Source organism: Centroberyx affinis, unplaced genomic scaffold (assembly GCF_046629955.1).
Source record: "Centroberyx affinis isolate AG114_WGS23_722 - 3 ecotype Tasmania unplaced genomic scaffold, CSIRO-AGI_Caff_v1 ptg001273l_1, whole genome shotgun sequence".
Lineage (NCBI taxonomy): Eukaryota > Metazoa > Chordata > Actinopteri > Beryciformes > Berycidae > Centroberyx > Centroberyx affinis.
Genome location: NW_027279782.1, coordinates 204,209 through 231,085, shown reverse-complemented (window position 1 = coordinate 231,085; position 26,877 = coordinate 204,209). Strand labels below are relative to the sequence as shown.

At 41.3% G+C, this 26,877-nt stretch overlaps 2 protein-coding genes across 2 annotated transcripts; both read left to right on the top strand.

Moving 5' to 3' along the window:
• The first annotated feature begins 3,244 nt into the window (after nucleotides 1–3,244).
• got2b (glutamic-oxaloacetic transaminase 2b, mitochondrial) lies at nucleotides 3,245–14,541 on the top strand. Its single transcript, XM_071525185.1, has 10 exons — nucleotides 3,245–3,378; nucleotides 7,460–7,616; nucleotides 8,064–8,192; nucleotides 8,296–8,355; nucleotides 8,436–8,597; nucleotides 10,765–10,869; nucleotides 11,128–11,278; nucleotides 12,244–12,409; nucleotides 12,651–12,801; nucleotides 13,048–14,541. The coding sequence occupies exons 1-10, from the start codon at nucleotides 3,296–3,298 to the stop codon at nucleotides 13,168–13,170; spliced, it is 1,287 nt and encodes a 428-aa protein (XP_071381286.1). The 5' UTR covers nucleotides 3,245–3,295; the 3' UTR covers nucleotides 13,171–14,541.
• Nucleotides 14,542–16,441: 1,900 nt separating this feature from the next.
• slc38a7 (solute carrier family 38 member 7) lies at nucleotides 16,442–26,824 on the top strand. The gene is made up of 11 exons (XM_071525174.1): nucleotides 16,442–16,875; nucleotides 17,192–17,245; nucleotides 19,684–19,828; nucleotides 20,458–20,602; nucleotides 21,120–21,218; nucleotides 21,416–21,473; nucleotides 21,616–21,730; nucleotides 22,596–22,743; nucleotides 24,472–24,671; nucleotides 24,775–24,826; nucleotides 24,939–26,824. The coding sequence occupies exons 1-11, from the start codon at nucleotides 16,621–16,623 to the stop codon at nucleotides 25,039–25,041; spliced, it is 1,374 nt and encodes a 457-aa protein (XP_071381275.1). The 5' UTR covers nucleotides 16,442–16,620; the 3' UTR covers nucleotides 25,042–26,824.
• The last annotated feature ends 53 nt before the right edge of the window (nucleotides 26,825–26,877 follow it).

Here is a 26,877-nt window from a genome sequence, read left to right as displayed (position 1 = left end):
TGAGCCTCGCTACTGAAGCTCCTCTGGTTCCTGTGAGCCTCCCTACTGAAGTTCCTGTGGTTCCTGTGAGCCTCCCTACTGAAGCTCCTGTGGTTCCTGTGAGCCTCTCTACTGAAGTTCCTGTGGTTCGTGTGAGCCTCTCTACTGAAGCTCCTGTGGTTCCTGTGAGCCTCCCTACTGAAGCTCCTCTGGTTCCTGTGAGCCTCTCTACTGAAGTTCCTGTGGTTCGTGTGAGCCTCCCTACTGAAGCTCCTGTGGTTCCTCTGAGCCTCCCTACTGAAGCTCCTCTGGTTCCTGTGAGCCTCTCTACTGAAGTTCCTGTGGTTCGTGTGAGCCTCTCTACTGAAGCTCCTGTGGTTCCTCTGATCCTCGCTTCTGAAGCTCCTCTGGTTCCTGTGAGCCTCCCTACTGAAGCTCCTGTGGTTCCTGTGAGCCTCCCTACTGAAGCTCCTGTGGTTCCTGTGAGCCTCTCTACTGAAGCTCCTGTGGTTCCTGTGATCCTCCCTATTGAAGCTCCTGTGGTTCCTGTGAGCCTCCCTACTGAAGCTCCTGTGGTTCCTGTGAGCCTCCCTACTGAAGCTCCTGTGGTTCCTGTGAGCCTCCCAACTGAAGCTCCTGTGGTTCTTGTGAGCCTCCCTACTGAAGCTCCTCTGGTTCCTCTGATCCTCGCTTCTGAAGCTCCTCTGGTTCCTGTGAGCCTCCCTATTGAAGCTCCTGTGGTCCTCCCTACTGAAGCTCCTGTGGTTCCTCTGATCCTCCCTACTGAAGCTCCTCTGGTTCCTCTGAGCCTCCCAACTGAAGCTCCTGTGGTTCCTGTGATCCTCCCTACTGAAGCTCCTCTGGTTCCTGTGAGCCTCCCTACTGAAGCTCCTGTGGTTCCTGTGAGCCTCCCTACTGAAGCTCCTCTGGTTCCTCTGATCCTCGCTTCTGAAGCTCCTCTGGTTCCTGTGAGCCTCCCTATTGAAGCTCCTGTGGTCCTCCCTACTGAGGCTCCTGTGGTTCCTCTGATCCTCGCTTCTGAAGCTCCTCTGGTTCCTGTGAGCCTCCCTATTGAAGCTCCTGTGGTCCTCCCTACTGAAGCTCGTGTGGTTCCTCTGATCCTCCCTACTGAATCTCCTCTGGTTTCTCTGAGCCTCCCAACTGAAGCTCCTGTGGTTCCTCTGATCCTCCATACTGAAGCTCCTCTGGTTCCTCTGAGCCTCCCTATTGAAGCTCCTGTGGTTCCTCTGATCCTCCCTACTGAATCTCCTCTGGTTTCTCTGAGCCGCCCAACTGAAGCTCCTGTGGTTCCTCTGATCCTCCATACTGAAGCTCCTCTGGTTCCTCTGAGCCTCCCTATTGAAGCTCCTGTGGTTCCTGTCATCCTCCCTATTGAAGCTCCTGTGGTTCCTGTGAGCCTCCCTACTGAAGCTCCTCTGGTTCCTCTGAGCCTCCCAACTGGTAGGAGTTCTTCATCAGGTCCGCTCACAATGTAGCTCATATCTACTTCCATGAAGATGAATTGAGGCATTGATTGTCCTCTTTTATTTTTCAGAGATCAAAAAGACCAAGAAGAAAAAGAACAGAGTCTGGCGCTTCTTCCGTCGGCTGGTCCAAACAATGAGGAAAACAGCCGAGGAAAATGAGAGGGAGTGAAATCCCACTGCAAAAAATAAATTCAGTGTTGCATTGCAATCAGTCCATGTCAGTCATTTTTTTTTCCATTCCATCATGCCTCCATCATGTCAACAAGCTCTTTGGAAGGGTTGCAGGAAAGAAGCCCTTACTGAGTGCAACCCATAAACTGAAGCGCCTGAACTTTGTCAAGCATCACTGGAACTACAATTGAAAGAAATGGTTGCGGGAACATAAAATCGATGTTTTGCAATGGCCATCTTGTCTCCAGAGGTCTGAATTGAAGAGGGCAGTCCACAAGCACAAACCTAACAATATCAAGGATCTTGAAATGTTCTGCATGGAGGCACGGTCCCTCCCAAAGTGTTCTCCAACCTTATCAGACATTACAGTAAGAGGCTATTGTACTAAACCATAAAACATTTTGTGTTTGAAGAACGTATTGTGTTAAAATAAAAGTGTACGACTCTCCCATATGTTTGAGCCCAAAGTATGACTCATTGCATGTGTTGCATGCGACTGACCGAAACTTAAATCTGATTGACTCCAGATTTAAGTTGTTATAGTTGTTGTGTTCTAGTGGTTAAAAGTTTTATTTTGGAGTGGAAAATGCAGAAATCGGACATGTAATGACCCGGAAGCGGTATATTTGTTTACAAGTAGAAAAGTCTGTGGTAAGTCTGTCTTGTCTTAGCTCTTGCAGTGTTCCTGAACACTAATATGAAACCGTGAACAGAATTTCTTTAAAAATGTAAAAGTTTATAGCCTGATATTATAGTTCTGAAGCAATTTTGCAAAACGAGATTGACAGCCTCTCGTGAGTCATTGAAAACCCCAATGACACACCCAGACTCACATCAAGCTCCCTTCCTCTAACATCAATCTTCTATGTCCTAACTGCTCACGCTGATTTATACCACAAGGGACAGTAATATCAGATCCTGTGGTAAATTGGTAAATAATAAAACATTTCCAAATAAAAGCAGGTTCAGTTTGGTTACCAAATTGGAGTAGGCTACATAGATCCTTTAGTAGCCTAACAATATAAGCCATAAGGGATGTTTATGACTATATTATATTATCTTAACAGACAGTCAGGATTGATTTTGCTATATACGTTATTATGCCCGAGAATGAGCAAGACTTTCCATTTTGGGTAGTAAAACTCTTCCAAATAGTGTGATATCTCTTTGAAGCCATGACTTAAGAACTGTTTTACTTTTCTTTATATTATATTAAATATTTCACCTCATTTTACCCGTTATGTCATTTAAGGTTATAAATGGATGATTATGAATAACCATGAGTTCACACTTTTTTTTTTTACATTCAGGTAGAGCAGACCAGACACCCTGGAGAACAAATCAATGGTTTCCAGTTCTATAGGACTTTGACTTTAATTCTTTAAAAAACAGAATTGTTCAGAGCGACTGACTGATAATAATTTGACTCCCTCTCACTGGGCAAGGTAATGCCCTGAGAATCAGATACCTGAGCAGGGAGCAGGGCTTTTGGATGAACCCTATGGAATGAGAGGCTTTTGAGCATGCGCACGTCTTAGCAGCTCCGCAGCCAGCCTGCTTTGACGTAAGCGCGTGGCCAGAGCGTAGCAACGTGGTTGTGCCTGCCCTTCACATCCATCCACATCCTGCCAGGCTCGACTCCCAAGCGCAGCACAGCGATGGCCCTCCTGAAGTCCAGCAAGGTGCTCTACTCTCTCGGGAATGTTTCCCCTTCCCTGGGAGTTCTTTCCACCCGAAACAGGTAATATGTCATGCCCAAACTTAATGCTCATGTTTGAGATGCTACAGTTTTGGCACGTGCTATTACAGCGTTAGCTGTGTAACAGCTAGCTTAACTTGTAACGGTAGAATAGCTGTTATCTAGAGGTTAACGTCAACGATCCTGGCAACCTTGTCAATTAGCCAACAAGCTTAACGCTGAGCGTTCTCTGCTTTAGAAATGCTTTCGCCGAACTAGCTACCGTTAGCTAGCTAATACTGACAGGGGTCAAGTAGTCACAACAGGCCCGTTGTGTAGCTAACGTTCACGTTTAGGTTGTGCCATCACATTTTATGACTTGATAAGGTCATAGGCTAACACCTCTTGTTATCAGGCATCCCCTCTGACTTGAATGCAGTTGACGTTAACATAGTTTAGCTTGGATGTACCGGTTAAGCCCGCTGATGATGAAAGTCACGTTAGTATTTCACGGGCACCGTTTTCCTGTCAAGTGCATGTGAACCGGTTAGGTTTATTGCATTATAGAGACTCTATTTCACATAACTTGTCGTCTAGGCTGAACATTAATGGAATGTGATCTAAATTGGGTGGTTATAACTGCAACGTCCTGATGGTAATTCATGTGTCGTCATGCGCTTAGTTTTCATATCGCAAGTAGTTTTACGTTTTGATCTAAGCGACTTCCCGTAGTTAGTGAATTCGTGCGAGTTGATTGGTCATCGTGTTCGCGCCTCTGATCGTTGATTGGCTATATTCTAATACAGAAGTGGAGAAGTCACCGATGTCCTTTCACGATCTGGTTGGAGGGCAAACTCTGCTAGGTCGGCTACTGCTCTCTTTTGCCGGATAATATTTTCACATGTATGTGCAGGGTGTCGTCTGTTGATATCCTGAGCGCGTGTTTGTCTCTTATCGAGATGAGCTGAATCTGTGTTCGGCTTCTGCATCAAGTACAGTAGGGGGAGGCTTGGCTATTTGCTAGGCCGCTGCTAAAAGATTTCCCTCTGTGGAGGTGTTGGAGGTTTTCTGCTCTTGTCCTGTAATCTAGTGTCATGTTCAAGCACGTTGATCTGATTTCAAATAGTAAAGACACGAATATAGGCCTATTCTCCTACCACTAGCCAGACACATCAAGAGAAGCTCCATACTCGGTAAAGAATAAAGTAGAACCCTTGTAAGTCCTCGATTAGGCCAGCAGACCTCTCTGAAGCTTGATAAATATAGGCCTTTGGTCTGTTGAACCCTCATATGGGAAACTTACTGTGATGTTTGTATAAAGCTGAAAGTTCAGATGTTCAAAGGTTCTGTGGGCATGCAGACTGCATGCTATAAAAACATATTGGGCAATTGTATGCTTTCTATACTTTTATTAACCCAGATAGCTTAAAACGCAGTCTTTACTCCAAATGCAACATCTATGGGATTGGTATATTTTTGCTCTGAAAATGTCAGTTTTTGTATACAGAGACATTTTACAGCTAGGCATGAATTATAAATAGCCTATATTGTGACACATTATAAAATGTAGCCTAGCCTAATTATTTGAGGGGAAAAACCTGTATTGAAATGCATGACGATATTGTTCTGCCTGAGAATATGTCACTGTCAGTTCTGTCAGTGTAAAATATAGGAGGGAATATGCAGCAAAAACTGACTAGTCAAATATGAGTTCTCCTACTCTGCATCCTCAAGTGTACATAGAAAACATCTAATATGCATAAAGATAAGTCACTTTAAGTTACTTTAAGTAAGTTCAGTATTTTGTTTTTTTCTACCAGTGTAGCTAGTTAATTTTAACACGCATTCAATATAAAGATCATCCATGAGTGTAGTCATACAATTAAATATGATCTTATTCTTTTATTATTAGTTTGGGTGATTGGAGACTCCTGCCCTTTGCAGAGCCTTGAGTCCTAAGTTTAGCTGCAAGCTTTAGAGTGTTTGAAAGTAGATGAAACCTGAGATGAAGTGTGAGCAGCAGTGCAATGCAGCCCACAACACACAGTGTGATCCTCATTTATCAACCAAGTGTGTGACGCAATTTGATCCAAACCAAAAAGTGACAAGAGAACTGAACTGTTGCATTAGTAAACAACGCATTATGAAATTGGATTTGACACTGATGACCACTATCCTTGTGCTGTAGGCTTAATCTGTATTTATCAGTTTTTACTTGGATACATATCTAATTTTTTGGTTTTCCCTGAAAATGTGTATGCTTGGAGTGGTATCCTGATGGTCCCATAATACTGGAAATGTAGTTACATTTATAAATATGACAAATGGTAAAAAGAAAAATTCTGCTACTTCAGTCACGTTTCATTTCTTCTAGAAAGGACTGGTGATCTTGTCAACATGCTTTCATGTTGGATCTGGTAACATTCCATGAATGAGATGACAAAAGGTTCTTGTAAGGTTCTTGTCTTTGAACATGGAATGTCAACCAATGTTGGAAACATTAGGTGTACTCACAGAGCCTCAAGTCTCTCTAATCCAGTTGTACAACGAGGACCACTGTGCTGTGACAGATTAGCCTATAGGCTCTGTGTGGCCTTAGGCTGAGGTCAAGAAGACTGTTATGTATAAATTGTATACATAAAATCTAATGTAAAAATTGTACATTTGATGTGCAATAAGCTTGCTGCTTTAATGCTCCTCTACTTACTCCTTTGTATTTACTTTCGTTTTTTTGGTTAGGTATTATTGTCATTTTTACTAGGGATATTCATTCCCTTTTCACAGATTGAAGAAACTGATTTGGTTTGTCCATTAGAATCATTTTTTTTGAAGATGAACTTAATATGAGGTTGTCTAGTGGTGAGAGTCCATCCTGTCACCAAAAGGTCACAGGTTTGATCTCCGCAACAGATGATGTGTACATCAGCCATTTTTGTTGCTCTGGACAAGAGGGTCAACTAAATGCAGTATGCAGCTTGAAGTGTAGGCTAAGTGTTAAATGTACAACATGTTCTGTTATTGAAAAGGTTGTTGAAGCTACCATGGATTTCGCGGTGAAAAGGGATGTGCTGCCTGAAGTGACAGGAATGCAAAAGAAACGGACTGGCTGAGTAGGTGTAGGCTACTTCTTCCAATTTGTGGCATGTGGCTACCAATTACATGACCAAGAAAAGGTCATGCAACAGCTAGGTAAGGATGTTTTCCCACGGCCTAAATGCAATACTTTTATTTTATTGTGTTTAGGTTGTGGGAAGTCCAATAGAAAATGTAACTGCTTATGACTCACCTTTGATTGATTATTCTATTTTTAAAATGTATTTTATTCCTCTATGCTTCACAATGTTCCACTACATTTTTGAGAGAAAGTGTTCATTGTGTAAGCTAGTATCGGAAATTTTGACGAAAGGATCAAGAAAAGTTAACAAATAAGAACTAAAATTAGCATGCTTGCTCATGAGTTACGTTCCCAAAATCAGTTTCATGATTTGCTAAATGCAAAGCAGTGCACAGCAGCTCTATTTTGTGGTGCACTGGTTCTTGAGGAATATTTTAGTGTCTGTGATTCAAAATAAAAAATAACATCAGGAAAATAACACAGGCAATAATTAGCCAATAAAATTTCAAATCATCACACAATTTACCAAACTGAAGACATTTGTTCATGTGCTGAACAGAAGGGGTTACACCCGGCTGTCACTTTCTCTTATATATCTTTTACACCCCCGATTAGCTGTCATACTTTGTCATACCCCGATTAGCTGGACTCTGAACTCTTGGAATGGATTGTAATGTTTGTTTCATGAAACGTGTGCCCCCTGAGCGTGCGCCACTCATGTGTCTCTACGTCAGTGTGGTAGCCTCAGCTCACATGAGCAGTTAAGCTGCAGTATTTGGTCCAAAGTGTGTAAGAGGAGCACGGCTAATAAGTTTAGTTTAGTGTGACCAGTGTCGACCAGAATTGGTATTTCATGCTTTTTTTTTTAACCCCATACCCTTTTATTTGTTTTTCTGTCTCTTAAGGGAATGTGTTTGGTTTTTAGTGCAGTACACTCAGATTGCCTTTCACCTTTCCCTGTCAGCCACCTCTAAATGTTTCTAGCCTGTCTCTTCAACCATGCTGTGTACCTGCTTGGTGTGTTTGCAGCTCATGGTGGGGTGGAGTGCAGATGGGTCCTCCTGATCCCATCCTGGGGGTGACCGAGGCCTTCAAGAGGGACACCAACCCCAAGAAGATGAACCTGGGGGTGGGGGCCTACAGGGACGACCAGGGCAAGCCCTTTGTGCTCAGCTGTGTCCGCAAGGTACAGCTCTCTCTGCCCTCCAGTGAAACCACTAGTACTAAACCTTTTTTAAGCTCACATACGTTCACTAAACAATTTAGGTGCATCGTGCTATTCATCTTTCATTGAGTCTAACCCCCACTAGAGGGATGGTAGCGTTCATATCACTGAGTGTTTTTTTCTTAAAATGTTGAATTCAAAGAGAACCAAAGTATTCCACTGTTATACTGCATTAGCTGTTATGTAAGATTTTTGAGAATGGAGGGGACACTCAGGAAGTTGGAGGTAGTTGGTTTAAATTTTCACAGGGTTTTGCACAGGTAATAGTGTGAGTGTGTGCAATTGTTTTTTTTTTTATTTCAAACAAAAATGCCAAATACAACTCAGAAGATTGTATATAGTGTATAGGTAAGGGAATTAACTTAGTTCTATCTAATCCCTTTTGCATTTTCCATCTTCCGTTTATAGGCAGAGGCTATGATTGCAGCTAAGCAGCTGGATAAGGAGTACCTTGCCATTGGCGGTCTGGGAGAGTTTAACAAGGCCTGTGCCCAGCTGGCTCTTGGCGCTGATAGCGAGGTCTTGAAGAGCGGCAGGGTAAGTGGTGTGTCTGAGCTAGTCAAAACTAAAGGAGTATCACATCAGTTCTGAAAGGTTTAGAGCCAAGTCAGTATACTGTAGCAGTTCTCCTTCCCAACAGAACATCACCGTCCAGACCATCTCAGGAACTGGATCTCTGCGCATAGGAGCCAACTTCCTGGTGAGGAACTTTTTTATTTGTTTATTTGCATAAATAGATATTTGGGCTGGCTATCTCATCAGATCTTTCCCTTGCCACAGTCTCGTTTCCATGGCGGTCCACGCGATGTATACCTGCCCAAGCCTTCCTGGGGCAACCACACACCCATCTTCAGAGACGCTGGCATGCAGCTCAAAGCGTACCGATACTACGACCCCTCCACCTGCGGCTTTGACTTCAAAGGAGCTCTCGAAGACATCTCTGTAAGAGAAGAGTGAGGGAAACCCGAGGGTGGGAAGAGTGATGGGGGAAGATGACAAAAACAATTCTTAAGCAGTGTTTTCCGCAAGCACGTTGACTTAGAGGGGTGAGGTGCCATGAGGCCTGGGGAACATTTATTGATGAAAAAGCTCTAATTTGGTGTCTTTTAATGCATTCTGAAACCTTTATTCCATTATTACTGTATGGTTTTCTCCACTTTAATTACAAGTTTAGGTGTTGATACTTTACAACAGTGGTGGAAGAAGTACTGAGATCTTTTACTTAAGTAAAAGCAATACAACAATGTAAAGATACTCCATTACAAGTAAAAGTCATGCATTCAAAAAGTATTGGCAGCAAAATGTACTTAGAGTATCAAAGTAAACGTACTCATTATGCAAACTGTCCTCATTTAGAGAGTTATATTTTTCATAAATTATTGGAATATTAAAAATGATTTATTGACATACATGTACATGTAAGCAGCATTTTAAAGTTGTCAACGTGAAGCTAATCTTAACAATGTAGCTATTCTTTTGGGTAGTCTAATCTATAACAATGCTATGTTGTAGTTATTTTATAAAGATGATCAAATGTTTTAAATATAAAATATTGATCTGAAAAGTAACTAGTAACTATAGCTGTGAAATAAATGTAATGGAGTAAAAAGTACAATATTTCCCTCTAAATTGTAGTGGAGTATAAGTACAAAGTAGCATAAAATGGAAATACTCAAGGAAAGTACAAGTACCTCAAAATTGTACTTAAGTACAGTACTTGAGTAAATGTACTTAGTTACTTTCCACCACTGCTTTACAACTATGATCACTAAAAATGTATAAATGTAAGTCAACTAATAGGTGAGGATCTCATGCTCTCTGGCCCATCTATACCGTGAGCCCGGTGTCACAGAATAGGTAATCAATTAATACAAAGTCCCTGGGTACCATCACTGGGACGTGGCCCAAAGCAGAGTCTGCAGCACCTTGATAAATTACAGATGCTTTATTAAAGGTGAAAGACTTGCACACGACTTATCCTTTGGGTCCCGTCCTACTGAAGGTGCCCAAGGACTTTGTATTAATTGTATTAATGTATGTATTTTTAGTTACCTCTTCCAAGAGTTGGAAGGAGGTTATGTTTTCACCCCTGTCTGGTTGTTAGCAAGATATCTCAAAAAGTTACAAATGGATTTGGCTGAAATCTGGTGGACAGATGGCCCCTGGCCCAAGGATCAGTTGCTTCGATTTTGGTGATGATCCAGATCTGGGATTTCTGCCAATAGATGATTTTTGTTTCTTAGCCATAACTATTACGCTGCATTGATGTGCGGTTAGGAAAGTCTGAAAAGGTAATTATATGAAGGTTGCACTCTTCTCTCCATATGAAAATATTTAGGTTAGGAAAGTCTGACAGCAGCTGACCAAGTCAGCTGCTAAACAGCATTGCATTCATGTTCCAACTTGTCGGAAAATCAAACCTAAAAGCCAAACAATAAACTGTTACAGAGGCTGCAGGTTCTGGTTTGTGCTCTACCAACTGACTTCTAGTTACTGACTGTTATGACTTCAATAGTATTACAATAGGACTATTTTCTTAGAAAGCAGTAAATATTTTTTGCAAGGATACAAGGATAATTCATCATCCTTGCCAGCTGTCAGCAATGTGATGAGTTGAATCAAACTGGTGAATAGGTTTAATGTGAGAGTCTGTGGGTGGCAATTTTACACATCTGACAACTAGTCAAGTCAAGTAACTGCCTATCCCATAATGCATGTGAGTAGTGTGGAGCATACTGTAGAATTTTAGGTTTTCACTTTTGTATTCATAGTAGGAGGCTCTGTCAGATTGGATGACATGCAACAGGAGAAACGCTCCTCTTTCCTGCATTGGCACAGCACTAAAACCCTGTATGGAAATGGATCTGTTTAATGTGACCACAAGGCTCTGAATGTCAATTTGGAGATCAGATTCAGAAGATCCTGCATTGAAAACAAACATGGTTAAAAAGTAGCCAGCTAGAATTGTAATTGCTACATGGCAGGCAATACAATACAATTTATACAATTTTGGTGCTTGTAGGAAAACACTGATTGACTCCATTTTGGGTATGAAAGAACAACAATTCTGTGCTTTTTGTGTCATCCATGGATTTATTTTGTGTCACAGAAAATCCCAGAGAAGAGTGTGATCATGCTGCATGCTTGTGCCCACAACCCTACTGGTGTGGACCCCCGGCCCGAGCAGTGGAAGGAGATTTCTGACCTTGTGAAGGTGAGTATGCACCATCTCTGTAAAGGTCTTTTTGAAATCTTTGCAGCATCTTTGCAATCTTAGGTAAAATGTCAATATACTTTTCCAATAATCTCAAAAGCAGAGGGTCTTGAATGTTTGAATGTTTAAAAGTCACAAACGTATACTTAAAGAATAACCATTGAACTGGAACCAGCTGTTCTCCCATGAGTTTTTATTAACCTGTTGTCCCTCTCTCCACCCCTCCCTATTACTCTCCCTTCCTTTCTCCCCTATAAGAAAAGGGACCTGCTTGTGTTCTTTGACATGGCCTACCAGGGCTTTGCCAGCGGAGACATCGACCGTGATGCCTGGGCCGTGCGTTACTTCATTGAACAGGGCCACAATATCGTTCTGTCCCAGTCCTTTGCCAAGAACATGGGTCTCTACGGTCAGTCGCACCGCGCTACAAGCTCTTCATAAATAATTGAATTGTTGATAAAGATGACATATTGACAACAGCACAGAAATAGAATGGATATAAATAGTCTCATTTACTACCACTGGATTTTGGTAATACTGTCACTGAAATTAAAATGTGTGGACAGAGCATGAGACTTGGTGTTGGACTGTTTAACCTGTGGTAGGAAGGGCGCAAATGTATTTTGATCAAGTTAAGTAGAACTATCCAAGAAAAAGTAATACTCATTTGAGTGTTTATTTGTGAATGAGAATTATCAAGGTTTTGGCCATGCTGCAAAATCTTTCCATAGAGATTACATGAAAATTAATATAACTGTGTAGGAGGAGAGGAGGCATGAACCCCTAATTACAAATTATTTGATATACTGTACATGTATGGTGGTTGGAGATTAATTGATGGGAGCCAGAATGACTGACTGCATGTCTGACTGTGGCTGACAGAGTGTACTTTTGTTTTTTGTTTTGTTTTTTTAAAGACAGGACTGGTTTGAGGAACTGTCATTGGTGCCTTACTGCCACTTAGTGGTAAAAGTTATGTAGTGAAAAATCAGGTTGCCACATGCTTGGTTGGCTCCATGATGGCACTGACATTAGTCAAAAAGGCTTGTTCCCTCCATTGTTATGAACCAGTATTTTTCACTTCTCTATAAAAGCTGTTATAATAAACATACAGACTTCCAAAGTACCCGAGTAGTGTTACTAAATATGTAAAAGTACAATAATCAAGAGTCAAATTAATTACTTTCCATTTGTGCTGTTCAGCACAACTACTAATGATTGACCTTGATTTAATAGGTGAAATCATAGCAGTTCATCAGTCATAGCAAGTTATCTTTCCTTGGTCAGTCTATTTCACATAAAGATGTAAAGATAATATCTTTTAGGCTCTGTGTAGATCAGTTTGTTTCACACTGTGTGTATTCCTGTTCGCAGGCGAGCGTGTGGGAGGCTTCACTGTGGTGTGTAACGATGCGGAGGAAGCTAAGAGGGTGGAGTCTCAGCTTAAGATTCTCATCAGGCCCATTTACTCCAACCCCCCGATGAATGGCGCCAGAATCGCATCAACCATTCTCAACACACCAGACCTGCGCTCAGTGTGGTATGTGCTTACACAATGCATACTCCTAGACACAACACACACAACACACACACACACACACACACACACACGTACCAACACTTACCCACTTATTTCTGTGATTTTTATACTGCAATAAAAACAGTTCATTTATACCTCTCCATCTCTCATATACACTAAACTGTTCCAATTTGCCATAATATATTCCTCAGTCTGTTTTACTTAAAAACCCTGTGTTTATTTCCACCTCTCTCGCTCCCAGGCTGGAGGAGGTTCATGGCATGGCCAATCGCATCATCAAGATGAGGGAGCAGCTGGTGGCCGGCCTGAAAAAGGAGGGCTCCTCCCACAACTGGCAGCATGTCATCGACCAGATCGGCATGTTCTGCTTCACCGGCCTCAAACCCGAACAGGTACACGCATCACACATTCTGTATCCATAGAATTTGTCCAAGAATTTTGCTTTCCTTTCTACCCCTGTTCCACAAGGTATTTTGATTTGAATGAGTCAAGAATGTATTCTCTTTTACAACCTTCCTCCGTAATAAAATCTGAGATTATAATGGGCATGCGTGGGCTGGGGTTTGGTGGGTTTGGTGGGGGGGGGCTGATTGGCTCGATTGATCTTGAGTTGTGTATGTTCATTTATTTTCCTGTAGGTCGAGCGCCTGATGAAGGAGTTCTCTGTGTACATGACCAAGGATGGCAGAATTTCCATGGCAGGTGTAACCTCGGGCAATGTGGGATACCTGGCACAGGGAATCCACGCAGTCACCAAGTAGAGCGGATCCTGCCGGGAGAGCGACAAAAATCAACGCAGCAATGTTAAAGAGGAGCTTTATGTCATTTTCTCTCCCCGTTCCCTCCATTCCATCTTACAAAAAGAGCTGGATATTTTGTTAGACATTTTATGGATTGGATTTCATCAGTTCAGCTTTGATTTACATGTCTCTATTGTAAGGGTTGTTGTTAAACTGTTCAGTTTTCAATTGCCCTTGTTTGTTTGTTTGTTTTTTTCCATTGGACAGGCAGCCATGACAGGTTGTAAAAGACAAGTTTCCCCCACTACTGACTGAGCTGATGTCTGCGTTGTCTGTGTCTTGTCTGTGCTTATTTATTATGTGGAATTAATTGTTGGCTGTACACTAATGTTAGTGCTTTGTTTGTCTGCTGTGGGCCCTCTCGTTAGTAAACAAAAAACGCAACCAACACTGGGTGATGTTAGTCTGTACATTACATGAATGCCTATAGTCGAAAGTATGAATTCCTTTTTTTTTTTGTCTTGAAGCTGACACCATAATAGTGGTCTAATAGTCTTGTAGCACTTTAAGAGAGATAAGGCACTGTTTCAGTTTCAAGATTAGACTGGCATTCTGCATTTCTATCATCGAGCTATACTGTAGTAACAAGCAAGCATTTGTCAATCAGCCAATCAATCCACTATCAGTCTAATCTACGGTTGTTCATCTGAACTAATCAGTCAGACTCAGTAATTTAGTCTCTTCAATGTCTTTGTCTCTGGAATTGCCCAATCTTGTCTCCCTTGTATTCAGTATTCTCCCTATAGGAACATCTTTTTTGTCTCAATCTAATCTCAGTCTAGTTGGTTACAAGGCAGCAGTTGCTCAGTCAGTCTTTTTAAAGCCCTTAACCAGGAGCACTAGAGCCATGAGAGGTAAACACAATATAGAGAAGTCTATTTGTTGTATAATTTCCACCATGCAGATTCCTAGACACTTCTTATTCCACTTTAACCCTACATCCAATGCCCCATTTGTTTTTATTGTTTTCATAATGGAATGTTTGTATTTAATACCAGTACAAATGTCTCAGTGTGAGGGGAAAAAATATAAATGGTTGCTTTTGGGTAATACCACCCATAACTAAACAGTCAGTTCATGAAGAAATAAGCACACTCTGCTGCATAAATCAGACTTCAAAGTCCTGTGTCTGAGTTTGTCCATCACCGAGATTGTGGGATAGAAGGTACAGCTGGCATTTTAGGAATGTGGGGGATTTTTCCCCCTCTCTACTTGTGTTTCATAAACTGGGCACTTAGCCTCCATGTTTTGCATTCTGTCATAGATTAATGGAGCATTGGTCATGTACCTCACTCTCAAAATAAATCAGTATAGAATAAAGATATGAACTTCTGTTTCTTTTTTTTTTTTGCTAATGTGTTCTGGGATGTAAGGGACGGTAAGACCACCTAAACTTTTTTATTTGCGGAGTAGACACACCTTTCTAGGCAGACTTAAATCTTGCTTATGTAAATTCATATTATACATCATACTGATATATGAAATGTATATAAGGTATATGTAGATAGGGTCTATTGGAAGCATATATTATTTTCTGGGGATGTACTATTTTTTGATTATTCTGGTGGCCCTGTGGCTTATGTTTATCACCCACTGAAAGTGACAGTTTACCCACCTTTGTATTCAAAATAAGGTCCGCATTCAAGTCTAAATTAGTTAATCTTAAGGAGTGCAAAGAGGGTTATAGATAATGCTCTCGTGTTTTGTTAGCGAGTCAGATATTAACAACTACAATACCCATGATACCGATCGTTTCAATCACGTGACGCAGAGTCACATGCCTCGTACAGTCTATCAAGCTCGCTGCCAAACATTCACACAGGCGTTTCATCCCCGGCAGTGGAGGCTGTCGCACTGAAGGTAATTACTAGGTATTATTAGCGATAATGGCATTTTATCCGGTACGCATCAGTAAACGGCAGCGGAGTCACAATTAAGATGAATGATATAAATATGTAAAGGTGTGGACTGGTGAATATTGGTTTAGCTAGTTGTGTTTTTTGTTTAGCTAACGTTAGCTAGCTAGAGCAGATTGATTTAACAATGGGATTGACGGTGTCGTGAAGCTAACTGGCAGCAGTTATTGTAACGACAACGGAAAAAACTAAGGTGAAAAAAGTACCTACCTTGGCTACACGGTAAACTGGTATTTTGTGCAGTTGGTCATGAGTTGTCTGTGTGTCGGTTTCCGTAGCAGAGCAGTGAATGCAGTTGAGGTCAGTTGGTCATCCTAAGCAATCACAGCATCTCGGTCTGTTGGGTAATTGCTTGCTCGGTAGTTAGCGCTTCCGCGCTATATTAACTTAAGGATAAGCCACCAGTTGTGCCACAGTGTCTGTAAACTTTGTTTCAGCTCAATAACAAATAATGATTTAATTAGCCCCCGTGATTTGGATATGTGAGTATCCCAGGTATCTGGAACTAGGTGGTGAAGATGACAGGCTGAAGTGAAGAGTCAGATCCAGTAAGCGTCATGGCTCGGCTTGAGTAAAGATATGCGCTGGTATAGCGGACTGTGATGAATATTTGACCCACACTGACCCACAGATACTCCAACCACTGCCCCGCTTCTCAACACCTGGTCATATGTAGAACAAAGTATTATTAGAGATATAGCATGTTTTTCCTTTTTAGTATCTTTAAAATGAAGCTGGGATTTTACATATGGGGTGATATATCTCAAAATATAATTAAAACATCATCATTAAATATATAAATATGATAGGGAGTCAAGATGCAGAGCAGAAGATGCTCATAAAATAGTGTCATGAATAAATTCTCACAAAAACAAGCAAAACCATCGCCACTAACTGGAAGCTTATTTTCAAAAGAATAATTGTTCTTGTAAAAGTCAATTGATGTCAGTTGTTGAGAAATTATTTTGTATTTGTCAATGGGAAAGGAAGTGGGGATTTGCAAGGGAATGAACTCAATCAGCACAGACTATTTATCACTTTTCCTTCAAGAAAACTGAGAGCTTGTGTGGTATTAAAAACGACTATCTCACCCCTTGTGACATCCTTTCACAAAAATCCTAACATTCAGCTAATTAACCACTTTGTTAGTTTACATTGTGTGTTGATATGCCATTCTGCATTTTGTCGATGCTCAGCTGTATCAGGTGGGCTTTCTCCCAATGCATGCATCTTTAAATGCCAAAAAAATATGTCATTACAGATCACTGAATGGCTGCACCGTCACATTGACCATGTTGATAACTTTTTCAGAAACATCACCTGCTTCCTGTCCTGGAACTTGAACAACAGGCTCAAAATTTGAACTGCAACGTGATTCCTTGTCCCTTCACCCAGACTGAGCACTCTGCCTTTCCTTCACTTGGATCCAGAGAGTCAGAGGCTGATTTCGTGGAGTGTTTGAGGCACTGCCAGTCAGGGTGTAGCCTATTAACTCATGGCAATTAACACCGATGTAGAAGACTGGGGCGGAGTTGGGAGTAATGACTCGGGAGAAAGAGCGTGGCTCCTGCAGAGCCCCAGCGTGGATTCCGTCCGGCATCTGGAGTCGGACAGGAGCAGGAGCGGTGGCGTGTCATCTATAGCCGCCGTTTTCATCGTAGTCAATGCGGCGCTGGGAGCAGGTCTACTCAATTTCCCAGCAGCCTTCAATATGGCAGGAGGAGTAACTGCTGGAGTGCTGCTTCAAATGGTGAGGAGATCCAGACAGACACTTTGTCAGAAAACACTTCCTTTCTCCAGTCCCTTTTCCCACTGCATGAAACATTCAGACCTAACAGAATTTGGTGTAAGATCGATGGTATGTTAAGACTGAATCTGGCTTCACCATACTTGCAGTCATACTGGTGCACTGGTAGAAGTGCTAGAGATGGTAACTGTTTCTAGCCTAAAACAGCAAATGCATGCATTCTCTGTTGTCCCGTGACCAACACAAAATTGCTTATAGACAATATAGTGTAAGAATGGGGAACTATAAGTTAAATGTTTCCTGTTTCTTTGCATTTCAGTTTATGCTGATCTTCATCATCAGCGGGCTGGTGATCCTGGGCTACTGCTCCCAGGTTGGTGTGATCAGATCCTGATAGTCTTTATTTCCATCGTTTACTGTTCATTTGTCTTTCTCCCCCATCTGCTGTAGTCCTGTAAGTCTGACATTAGTCTGTCATTAGTGGTGAGAATATTGGAGCAGTCTTGTGTAATAATACATAATTTTTGCTGTGTTTGCATTTCTGATCAAATGATAAAAACTCCCTAAAAGCAGACTTTCACTTCCTGATTGGCTACACATTTTACATGTTAAAACATAATGGAGAAAGGGTGAGTCCACCCCAATCACCAATAAGTTATGTAATTTAAATTTTTGGATCACTTATACCTCTATATATGACTGCATTACATTTTGACCCAGAAACATCACCAGGATCTTTCTTTAAAAGGACAAAAAAGAGCCTCATGCATAATAATGCATCTTAATGAGACTTCAGCTGTAGGATAGACTCTAACCTACAGTACTTTGGTGCAATGTAGAGTAAATGGATGATTGAATGAATGTCCACATCTGAGCTCGTTTAGCAGCCCAAAACCATAGCCATGTCTACTACCATGCCTCAAGTTGAGGATGGCCACAATCTGCAGTGGGGTTCCTCCTGCCAAGTTTTCCTATGGAGTTAAACAGCAATACTCATTTGGATGCGGTAGACTGCTAAACTGACCCTGCATGAGGAAGGGGGAAAGGAGAGCAGTGTCTCAGCTGGTGTACAGACATGAGTCAGTGTTAAGCTGGTATACTGAGATGAGTCATAGAGTTCAATAATGTGTTTTTATCCTGCTTGATGGATGGATAGGCTGCAGCAGCAGTAGACAATGCTGGCTTCCACTCCTGTCAGCTAAGAACAAGATGGTACAGTGGCCCCATGATCACCAAAATTGTGGAAACCAGGGTTTGACGAATCCCGATTCCTGTTGTAAGATGCAAGCTCAGAATTTGTAACATGCAAGATCTGAATTTGGCATATACAGTCCAAAAGTGGGGCGCCCCGGTGGCTTACCGAGTAGAGCGCGTAAGGCTCAGTCCTTCCCGTAGCGACCCGCGTTTGAATCCGGCCCGCGTTCATTTGCTGCATGTCCTCCCCTCTCTCTCCCATACCTTCCTGTCTCTCTCTCACACTGTCTCTATCAATAAAGCATAAAAAAATGTCTAAAATAAAAAAAAAAACAGTCCAAAAGTGCTCTTATAGAGCACTTCTGGGATGAGGTGTAGTGGGATGTTTGCAGAATGAAAGATTCGCAGGAAATTTCCAACACTGTCAGACCAGCATGGGTCAAGATCCCTGTTGAACGTTTACAGCATCTTGGTGAATTCATGCCTCAAAGAATTTAGGCTGTTCTGGAGGCTAAAGTGGGTCCCACCTGGTCCTAGTTAGCTGTACCTAATAAGGTAGATACAAGTAGAAATTATGGAGTGGATGATCTTTCAAAAAAGCTAAAAGAGTGTAAGACTGGATGTATAGTGGGGAATAGTCTTATTAACCATCTGGTGTACGCTGATGACTTAGTCGTCCTGTCTCCTTATAGTGCTGGCTTACAGCAACTGCTCAGAGTCTGCTCAAGTTATGGTGTGCAGTATGACATTAAATTTAACTCTAAAAAGAGTGTTGTTATGATTGCTAAAACCAAGGAGGATCAGAAGCAAAATTTCCCTACATTCTTTATGGCAGACCAAGCGCTAAATGTGGTGAACAAAGTAAGATATCTGGGTCATATCATCAGGAATGATTTATGTGATGACGATGATGTGCAGCGCCAGTGTTGCAAACTGTATGCACAAGCTAATATGCTAGCACGCAAATTTCATATGTGTACAGATGATGTTAAAACAGCTCTTTTTAAAGCCTACTGTACTCCACTCTATACAGCCCACCTGTGGTGCAGTTATAGTAAAGCAAAAATGAGAAAACTTAAGGTGGCATATAATGATGCATTCAGAATCTTGCTTAAGCTCCCAAGATGGACAAGTGCAAGTCACATGTTTGTGACTCGCAATGTCCCCACCTTCCATGCTGTGTTGAGGAATTTCATGTATAAATTTGTGTGTCGGCTAGTTGAGTCAAAAAATGTAATCATAATGGCTTTAACTGAGCCTACAAAAAGTGACACAAGGTATTCCTCTTGTTTCTGGAAACATTGGAACAAATGTCTGTATGTGTTTTAATTACTTGTGCACTTGTGAACTTCCGTGATCTTGTACATATTTTTGTGCTGTCTTGTCCTCGTAGTTTACTTTTTTATATTTTTATATGTCTCTTTTCTTGTTGATATGGACCTGTATGTGTCTGAAATAAAGTCGAATTGAATTATTGTCAATTATCTTTTCCTCAGAAATGCAAATTTCAGTATACAACAAAACCGTTCCAATACATTTACCACTGATCCCATGTCCACTTATTACAATGCAAGTTTTACAGTGTTATTACCTCTCTCGTTCCTTGCTCTATTACAGGTCAGCAATGAAAGCTCCTATCAGGAAGTAGTTCGGGCCTCCTGCGGGAAGGTCACAGGAGTCATATGCGAGGTAGCCATTGCTGTCTACACCTTTGGTACTTGTATTGCTTTCTTCATTGTCATTGGAGACCAGCTGGACCGCTGTGAGTATATTTGCACTGTTATAGTGAATTACACACAAACCATCCTCTTTCTGTCTCATTTGACAAGATTGATTTGATGATTAAAGTGGAAAATTGTTTATGTTCCGGTTCCTAATCTTCAAACAGTTTTAAATTAAATTTTTTAGAACCAAGCTTTGTATGAATGTCATTGTTATTTCTTGCTCTGTAACCTACTTTGATGTTGTCATATTTGCCCTACGTTTAGTGCTGATTTTTGTGTTAAACCAAAGGTCTAGTAGTCGTATTGGTATACTGTCAAAAAAAAAGCTGTGCCATCATTCTGGACGAGGGCAAAGAGTGTCCAGGACGACACCAGTCTACTATCTCAATAAGTGTGTTTGTCATGTGACCCACTCGTGCATTTCCATACCCTTAACTGCTGACTTTGTAGAAATCCTACTGCTGTCTGCTTCTCAAAACGGACTGTGACCCTGCTCTTCTTTGATTTGTTCAAATGAATGTGACTTCAATTATCTACTTTGCTAAATCTCTGTCCTGTGCACTCAATCCTCTCATCCTGCATAGATTCACCTCCCAATCTTTCTGTCCTTTCTGAAAGATTTTTGTAAGTCCACTTATGTTCCTAACTCCATGTTTTTTTGTTTTAGTGATAGCTGCAGTGGATCATGACACGGAGGGTGTGGTCACTGAACATTGGTACACTGACCGCAAATTTACCATTGTTGTTACTGCAGTCCTGTTTATTCTTCCTCTCTCCATCCCCAAAGAGATTGGCTTTCAGAAGTATGCCAGGTATACATCACTTAGGACTTAACATATGCTCATTGGTTCATTACACTGTGGTTCATGTACGCTACCAGTCAAAAGTTTGGACACATGCATTTTTATTTATTTTTTACTATTGTTCACATTTTAGAATAATAGTAATGACATTGAACTATGAAATAAGACAAATGGAATTATGCAATGACCAAAAAAGTGTTAAACAAATCAAAACTATCTTATATTTTAGATTCTTTAAAGTAGAAAGCCTTTGCCTTGATGGAAAGGCAAAGGCTTTGGAAAGAAATTCAAGCATAGGCATCAACTTCACTATTTATGTTTGTCTAAAAAACAATTTTCAAGCATTTAAGCTTAAGCCTTTAGATCAAAATGGCTTTAAGAGAATGAAAAACATTGTCCGTTCAATCAGGTGTGTCCAAACCTCTGACTGGTAGTGTAGGAGTAAAATTGGTTAATGCTTTCTTTGTTTATGCCTTGCATGATAAAACTGACGAACGTGTCTGTTGCTGTTCTTTTTTCGCTGCAGTGCACTGAGTGTCATGGGTACCTGGTATGTTACCACAGTGGTCATTATCAGGTACATCTGGCCTGATAAAGAGGTGACTCCAGGCTATATTCCCACCAGGTGAGCTCTCCATACTTTACAGTTTATGCCATAACCTCTCTTCTATTCAGCCAGCAGCTTTTGCTCTTGACTAGATTTAGAGTCCAAGTCCCAGGTTAAACAGCATTTCAGCTTGTTCGCCACTCATTCAGACAGAAACCTCAGCATCCTCCTCATCATGCTTTGCTTGAGTTGCTAAATCGTTGTGTTTGTTACAGTGCGTCTTCCTGGACTGCAGTGTTCAATGCAATGCCCACCATATGCTTTGGTTTCCAGGTATATCCTCATTTCGTATCATTTTGAGATCATGAAAGGATTTGCCTTTGGTAATTTCTGTTACTTTGCTGTGACTTGAGTTTAAAAATGTTCTTTGTCTCCTCCTCCCTCCTCGTCTCTGTCCACCCATATCCTCTCACAGTGCCATGTCAGCAGTGTGCCAGTGTTCAACAGCATGAGCAGGATTGAGATCAAGCCTTGGGGACTTGTAGTCACTCTTAGCATGATTATCTGCCTCTTTGTGTACACAGGCACAGGTATGTTTGTTGTACGGGTGTGTGTCAGTGTGTGCTACTAAATACGTAATAATGTCCCTAATAAACTGTCTACTGTGTGTATATTACACGCAACGCTTATACAGGTTGTCGGAATACTAAAATGTTTAAAGGTTAGGAAACTGCTTTAAAGCAATATTCCACTTAGTTTTAACATGGGGGTTATTCGGCTCTTGACCACCATGAAAACCAGAATATAAACTACTCACCAAGATCGGATGCAGCTGGGACAAGTTTGTAGTGTTCGGATTTTTACTTCCCATTCATTTGAATGAGGCCATGAAAACAGCCTGAAAAGTCACATGTAATATGTTTGTGAACAGATTCAACAATTCCTGCAGCTATTGACATGGTTTCAACAGTCACTGATGAAGCAACTTCCAGTAAACTCAAAGCTATCCCCTTGTCAATCAACACTATTGCAAGGCACATCTGTGACCTCTCTGCAGGCATGGAAGAACAGCTTAGTGAAAAGATAAAGACGGACATTTTGCTATCCAAATGGATGAGGCTACAGACAGTAACGGAGACAGTTTATTCATAACGTGTGTAAGATATATTGATGCGGAAGATTCAAAAGAGGATTTGCTTTTCTGCAAATATATACCAGATATTTTCAATAAATATCCAAAATATTCACAAAATATTGCGATACTGGATAATATTGAATATCGGCCCAAGCCTAGTCAAGTTGCAACCTGTGTCTACAACTTTTGAAAAGTTTCTGAATATTACAATATTTGCTAAAATTATGCCGTTGGCTGTTTCAACTCAGCAGGCTGTAATATCTGAGAAAATGTGATTGACTGCCAGAATACTCAAGTGTTTGTTGTTCTGTTTTGATCAGGTGTGTGTGGCTTCCTGTCATTTGGCTCCAATGTGAGTCAGGATGTGCTGATGTCATACCCTCCTAATGACATTGCGGTGGCCATTGCAAGAGCTTTCATTGTCGTCTGTGTCGTCACCTCGTATCCCATTTTGCACTTCTGCGGCAGGTAAGATGCAGTGAAAATAAGATGTGTACTAGCTTCATCCTTTGGGTATCCTAACCACAGCTGGCCTGTGTGTAGCACAGCTCCTTCTCCATAGGCTTCGGGTGCAAGAACCAGGACACGTTAGCACTTGTGGTCTCCCTGTTTGCCATACTTTGGGCTACTGTCAGACTTTCTCAGTGACCAGAACTAGGATTTTTTTTATTCCTTTCCACTCTTTGGTCTATTTCAGTTCAGGGTATTCAATATGGTGGACTTAAATCCAAGAGGTGAATTTGCAGGACATGGACAGCTAGATATACAGTAGTTTGTACCACATTCTGTCAATCCGTCTTCTAGTTTGAGAGTAATAGCCTTTTAAGGTTTTGAATTTTGACCTTAAGCTATACCATCACCATCTAACTAGAGTTATTTATTTATTAATTAATTGACCCATTTGCACACCATTGTCTGTTGCACAGGTTCCCAAACTGGGGGGCGTGCCCCCTAGGGGGGGACTCCCCCCTAGGGGGGATCGCTTCCAACAAAGTAGCCTACCGAGTTGCCCAGTGCAAAAAGCCCCACACCGTAGCGGAGCAGTTAGTACTCCCCGCAGCTATTGACATGGTTTCAACAGTCACTGATGAAGGAACTGTCAGTAAACTCATAGCTATCCCCTTGTCAAACAACACTATTGCAAGGCGCATCTGTGACCTCTCTGCAGGCATGGAAAAACAGCTTAGTGAAAAGATAAAGACGGACATTTTGCTATCCAAATGGATGAGGCTACGGACAGTAACAGAGACAGTTTATTAATAACGTATGTAAGATATATTGATACAGAAGATTTAAAAAGAAGATTTGCTTTTCTGCAAATATATATCGAACAGAGCCACTGCAGGCGAACTTTTCAAAATCCTTGACACCTATTTGAAAGAGGCAGATCTGAAGTGGGAGAACTGAACTGCTGAAAATGTTCCTATATCATCAAAGGGGGGCCTGACAGAAAAAGTTTGGGGTTGCAAAATTATTACACCTTATCATGTATCTCAAAGGAATTTGAGATCATCAGGTAAACAACAGGTAATCAATAATAATCTGATGTAGAAAAACAATAGAGGGTCAGTCCATAAGGGGCATGAATCCGTAACAAGAGAAGGTATTGTGGCTATTATTTCAGATCTCCCGTCCGAGGATTGTAGTAAATCAAAATATTTACTTCCTTGATTTGACGCATTTACTGTTGAAACAGGATGTTGGGGAATGATGCAGTGAGGGATCATTCAAAAGTCTAAATCAATGGAATATGAGTCGGGGAGAGAAAGGCAATTTTATTTGATGGGAGGGGTGCAGAGGGGCAGGATTGTTAAAAAATCTGATGGTTTTATTGGTTAGAAATTCATAGTTACGCTTACGAGTGCAGCATGATGTCACCATGAAAGATTATCTGTTTTCCAGGAAGTAAATGTAATGGGAGTTCATTTCATGGGGACTTTCCACTGTTCTTACTGAAACAGACACAATTGGACTCCCAGAGTTTTTTTTTCTTTTCTTGGCGATCTAAGAATCCCAGTATTTCTCAGTCTAAATCAACATCATTTCATAGCTTGCCTGTTACTTTGCCATAGTTGTACCCAGTACTATATTTTGCTTATCTCTAGTACTTCCCTGGCTGACAAACTTAATTATTTTACAGTGTAGTTAAAGCAGTATTTCCTCACTGCACACTGGTGTCATCACGTGTCTCTCCAGGGCAGTTATAGAGGGACTTTGGCTGCGTTTCCAAGGCGAGCAGGTGGAGGTGTGTGTGCGACGTGAGCAGAGGCGCAGGGTCCTGCAGACGCTGGTGTGGTTTTCTGTCACACTCATCCTCGCACTCTTCATCCCAGATATCGGTCGGGTAATCTCCCTTATTGGAGGACTGGCGGCCTGTTTCATCTTTGTCTTCCCAGGTACCGTGGCTCTCATTGTTGGCATTGTGTAAGACTTCTATGTATGGCTAATTTTTAATGTCATACCGTAATGTCTGTGTCTAATGTCTCTTTAACTCAACAGGTCTGTGTTTGATTCAAGCCAAGCTTTCAGAGACAGAGAGCCGATCTGCCAGGTGGGACAGAACTCATCCTTAGATGTGTGCTAGTTTCAAAATATTGGTCTCAAAACTCATGAAATTATTTCCTTAAGCATTTCCTTTAATGTTGGTCCTCTCCCCCCTACAGCTGGCATGTTTTGGTGGTCTACGGTGTTGTCATGGTTACCATTGGAGCGTTCATCTTTGGCCTCACCACTACCAACTCCATCTACCAAGACGTCGTCAGTTAAAAAGACTTGGACCGAGCGGAGTCCTCACCGTTGGAGACAGAGAGGGTGCTTGGTTCTGTGCTGCTATTCTGAACTACTGAATATTGTGGAGAAGCATCTCAAGACTCGTTTAAATACTCAAGACTCTACTGCATGTCACGTCTCCTCTCCATACTGAGTAAATCTCCCAGAGTGCTTTACTCAGCCATGGAGCGCTGTTTGATTGAACAGACTCAAGAAACCCCTCAATGACAACCGACTTGAGACACTTGGCCTTTTAAATTTTTCATGTGAATTTTAAGTTGCATGTTTTACTTTTTGTTTTTACAATGTTTCCAACTTGCAGTGAAAGTAGTTCTTGGTGTTGTAGCCGTCCCACACACAGGGCACAGAGGCCCTTCTGTCATCTCCTGACCCCGCATGGATGAAACATTCCTGTCCTGTTTACAAGAGCTGAGGGACCTCATGAATGGAAAGGTCTATAATCAAATTGGATTGTGCCAATTTGTGTACTCTGAATGCATGTCCAAGTAAACATTATGAAGCTTGAAGTTGACATGCGATAGTTCTAGGCCGAGTCCAGACTTGATGTTGAACTCTTCATAGTGGCAGTGCTGCATTTATAAGAGGACTGAGTTGCTGAAATTAATTTTTCCACAAATTAAGACTCGTGTCCTACTTACTGGAAATTTTAATTGAGTGATTGAGCCAAAGTGGACAAAGCATCATTCATGGGTGATGTGGTACCTGTAGGCTTTTTTTCCTTTTAAGCAACAGTTGTCAAAACCTTATTCTCAACTAGACTCAAACATGACATTGACACTAATTGAGGATGTTCATAGCATAATCGTTGAGATCATCCAAGTGAAGCGTTTTGAATGGAAGTTGGATTACAATTTATATATGACAGGTACGCAAGGCTGAAGTATGCAACATGAATGCAGTTCATTTTATGATTTTTTTTTTTTTATCAAGCTGAAGATGAGTTGAAGTATTTATCTAAAATGAGGTTCTAGGTTTTAATGGCTGATTATTTACAAGTGACTTACTAACTCCAGACTGGCCTAGAAAAAGAGAGGGAACATTCAAGGCTACATTATCATGATTTGTCTTGATTTGGATAAGGAAGCAAAGCCAGATTGTAGCAGACCAAAGAAGCCAGGAGCTCATTTGCTTTGCTGCAAAATACATTTTTTTCATCTGCTCCCCTCTTTTGAAATCACGGAGAACGTTCAAAGTCTTAGAATGGTATGACCGGCCCACATGCCATTCGTAACAAACATTTTTATTAATTAAATGGTGGCTAAAATAAGTGCTTATGCCCAATTTTACAATTCCAAAATGTGTCTTGCAATCACAGTAATAAACCCTGAGTACGGTCAGTATATTGGGAATCAATATTTGAATGAAATTTTAGAATTCTCTGATCCATCTCTGTTTTTACTGGTTTATTTCTTTTTTTTTTTTTTTTTTACCTGACCTAACATTATGTGTGTGTGTGTACATACACTCACTGAGCACTTTATTAGGAACACCTGTACACCTGCTTATTCATGAAATTATCCATTCAGCCAATCATGTGGCAGCAGTGCAATGCATAAGATCATGCAGATACAGGTCAGCAGCTTCACTTAATGTTCACATCAAACATCAGAATGGGGAAAAAATGTGATCTCAGTGACTTTGACTGTGGCATGGTTGTTGACGCCAGACGGGCTGGTTTGAGTATTTCTGAAACTGCTGATCTCCTGGGATTTTCACACACAACAGTCTCTAGAGTTTACACAGAATGGTGCGAAAAACATCCAGTGAGCGGCAGTTCTGTGGGCGGAAATGCCTTGTTGAGAGAGGTCAGAG